This window comes from Propithecus coquereli, unplaced genomic scaffold (genome assembly GCF_000956105.1).
Source record: "Propithecus coquereli isolate 6110/MARCELLA unplaced genomic scaffold, Pcoq_1.0 Scaffold43, whole genome shotgun sequence".
Taxonomy (NCBI): domain Eukaryota; kingdom Metazoa; phylum Chordata; class Mammalia; order Primates; family Indriidae; genus Propithecus; species Propithecus coquereli.
Genome location: NW_012150063.1, coordinates 9,114,082 through 9,117,835, shown reverse-complemented (window position 1 = coordinate 9,117,835; position 3,754 = coordinate 9,114,082). Strand labels below are relative to the sequence as shown.

The window sequence follows — 3,754 nt, the reverse complement described above, 5'->3', positions numbered from 1 at the left end:
GTCTCGCTCTTGCTCAGGCTGGTCTCGAACTCCTGAGCTCAAACAATCCGCCCGCCTCGGCCTCCCAGAGAGCTAGGATTACAGGCGTGAGCCGCCGCGCTTGGCCTCAGTATTTATTTTCTTTCAAAGGCTTCTAATATCTAGCTCCATCCAGTTTTAATTTCTGTCACTTCCCAGGAGAACTTTATTCCATACTGTTAAAATGACAGCAACAATGACAACACAACACTAATAGTATCACTTATGTGTCAGGCACTATGCTAAATGCATTACGTGCATTTATCATTCTTCCCACTTCAGAGAACTGTAGACTCCAAGATCACATAGTTAGTGACAGAATTGGGCCTTCATTCTCTAGAATCTTTACTTTTTAATTCTTTTGCAATTCTGCCTTCAGAGAAGACTCTTAACCCTAGGGAGAGGTCCACGGATGGGCTTAAGAGGGCTTGAGAGGGTCCCTAAACCCTTGGAAACTATATATAAAAAATGTTTAAGTGCCTATATTGTTTTCTGATGAAACACTCCTTGGTTTTAATTAGAATGTCAGAGTGTTCTTTATAAATCACCCCCCAAAACTTAAGAACCATTCTGAAATATCCATCTATCCCCCCAAATCAGTATTAAACATCAAACATGTACATGGTCATGACCCTCATCCCTTTGATCACACTTGTCTTCTCAACTAGAGTAACACTACCCCTCCACGCCTCTCATTTAACTCTACCTGTCCTATTCCTACCTGAGGTCCAGAGTCCAAATCAGGTTCTTCTATGAAGTCCTGCTTACTCTTCCTATCCAAATCTGAGTTCTTTTGAGTAATGTATTCCTCATTTTTGCACTATACTGCTTTATGCTACCATCTAATACTTATATATGTCATATCTCCCTAAAGAGCTTTTATAATTTCTGTATTGCTTTTGTATTCTATTATAGCTCAAAGTCTTGCATAATGCCCAGAAGAGATGCACAAAATATATAGCTAAAGTGAAATAAACTATGCTTGGAAAGTCGTTGGTACTTATTTCAATTTCAATTTATTTCTCTAATGAATGAATTATGCTTCCCCCATAAACAACATAATGCCAGTGGGGGGAAAGTATTATTATATTATGACCTTTTGACTGTTAATTGTTCATTTGAACCTTTAACATATTTAGGTTTAATTATATAACTTTTGTTGGTACAGAACATGCATTTCAATAATTTTTTAATATTTCCAAATGTTTTAGTACAGTATGATGTGAACTTTTAACACTTTATTGCTTGTTTATAGCCCATGATGAAGCAAAATATTAACACTAATAGTATACTTAACCCAATGAGACTTCATAGATGCCAAGCACTGTTCTGGACCTCACAGGTTCGCTTTCCTTTAATACCGACAACCCTAAAAGTAGGTACTATTACAGAGAGGTAAAGTACTTGCCAAAGATCATGTAACACGTTGGTAGAGCCAGGATTTTAATGCAGGGAGACTGACTCTGGAGCCTAGCTCTGGGCGTTTATGTACATGTATATGCTGTAACCAATATACTTTTACAAAAGAATTAACTAAGGATATTGGTTTATAAAAACAAAACTTAAGATGATACTGAAAATATATAAAGAACACAAACGTACCCACAAAATATTTAAGAACCAAAGAGGAGAAAAAGCCATCAACAAGCTTATTGCTTACTGTGATCTTTCCCATGCCCTGAAGAAGTGCAAACACTTGCTTGAGGGGTAACAGGCATGAGAGCTTGGCGAATTGCCTTTTCCCAGCTCTGTGCTACATCAAGTCCAACTCCAGTGGCAGCAAGAACAGGATTGTGAGAGCTGTCCCCATTGTTCTCTCCAACAAAGTATACCATCGTATCAGTGATGATTTCAAAACAGTGTGGGTTGCTGCCTTGTGAAATGTTTGTGAAATCTCGTGGTGAAGATATGCGGAGAATTTCTGAAAGTGGAATTTCCTGAAGTAAAAAATTAAGTATTGGAAAATATGAATACATCTTTATTTTTATTTTTAAATACACTACAGAATCAAAGATGTGCATTTCCACAAACGTCATTAAGACAAACACAAGTATGCAGTATATAGAACACGATCAAGTCTGACAGTGTCTGCCTTGAGTCATCTACATGTTCAGCACTGTCGGAGGCAAAGCATGGAGCTGATGACCAAGCCAATGATTCAGGCCTGTAGCACGTTATTAGGATGCAAAGGACAGGATTTAGGAGGGTAATGTGTCACTATATTAAACACCTGTCACTTCCAATTGTCATTAAATCAACTCCACAACTACTTCTCTAGGAGCTGCAGTCTGCAAGATAAAACCCCAAAGTAAGTAAGAAGCAGAAATAATGGCAGAAAAAGCAGAATCCTGAGTCAGCATGGGTTGTTTAAACACTCCACTCTGGTTCCGCCCATTGGAGTAAACTGTAACAATAATTTATGTTTAATCCACTTTCTAAGGCAAAAGCTTATTTCAAAAAAACTCCAGCAGCTCGAAGCAAGTCATTAGTTCCCATTCTCTTTTTAACTGCCCTAACTGCTACACTTACAATCTTGTTTTGTGTCAGTCTGTGACATGGCAAAAGGTGAGGCAAGCCAAGCAAGACCAAAAAGGAGATGAAGGGCCAAAATAAGCAATTGGGAACTGGAGCCTAAAGTAACGTGGAAGATGGGAGAAACACCAAATATCTCCTTGGCCTCTTCTGGACAGGCAGTGATCATGGGACTTCCTAAGCAGCCTAATCGAAATCATAGTATCCAGAAGGAAAGCAGCAGCAAGTTTATAGTCAAGCCAAAAACAAAGACACATGACAACAAAAACCAATCTTTGGTAGAAGGGCTGCTGTGGGGAGTGAAATGGAGGGATGGGGAACAGCTGCTTCAATAAGGAACCTAACAGTGACTTCTGTAAACCCTATTAGGCAAAGTCATAATAGGTACATTCAACTATAACAATTAATGAATATTACTCAAATATATTTGAAAAACATAGAATTTTTTTTTAAAAGCTGGTCAAGTGAAGCAGGTGGGACTGGAGAAGGAACAAAGGAATTTATAACTGTTGTGATCAATTAGTTGTAAATACCACTGCACTTGGACCAATCAATATTTTAATGTCTATATTTTTAAAATGTAAAATCCTTACCTTGTAATACTTTGATCCAGATTCGTTTTGAAACAATGTTAGACATTTGCTGTCAAGTCTCCAATAATGCCTCTTTCTCTGTAAAATAAAGATCACAAAGCTGTGAGGTTCAAAATCATGAGTCCTCCGAAGTACTTGTACTTTCCTTTTCATTTCCATTTGTAAATTTGTATTTTTGAATAGGTTTAAAGTTCATGAGCTTCAAAATTCTCAAAATATAAGAAGGATACATATAAAGAATCACTCCCACCATCACTCATATTCCACTCCTCACCCTTACTCCAGGCAAGCAATGTTATTAGGTTTTTGGCAATCTTTTTAGAGAATTTTATGCATACACACATAGATACATCTGTTACATATACAGACGTGTGCACACACATATAAATATATAATTTACTTGTAGGCTAAATTTCTAGAAGTTGACTTGCTGGATCAAAAGATACATGCACGTGTAATTTTGTTTGATAGTGTTCAATTATTCTATACAAGATTTGACCCAGGTTACAGTCTCATCAGTAACATGATAGTGGCTATTTACTCACACCCTCATGAATGCAATACTGCTATTAAACTTTTTGATCTTTGCTGTACCGAAAAATAAAAACTAG

The 3,754-nt window shown here is 37.2% G+C and overlaps 1 protein-coding gene across 1 annotated transcript in view; it reads right to left on the bottom strand.

Annotated features, from left to right (window-relative positions):
* The window catches only part of PRKD3 (protein kinase D3), a 66,323-nt gene that overhangs the window by 32,014 nt on the left and 30,555 nt on the right, over window positions 1-3,754 (bottom strand). The window contains exons 8-9 of the mRNA XM_012653800.1: window positions 3,144-3,221; window positions 1,679-1,955 (exon numbers count right to left, since the gene is read on the bottom strand). Of these exons, the coding sequence (XP_012509254.1) occupies window positions 1,679-1,955; window positions 3,144-3,221 (355 nt within the window). The remainder of the gene's footprint in view (window positions 1-1,678; window positions 1,956-3,143; window positions 3,222-3,754) is intronic.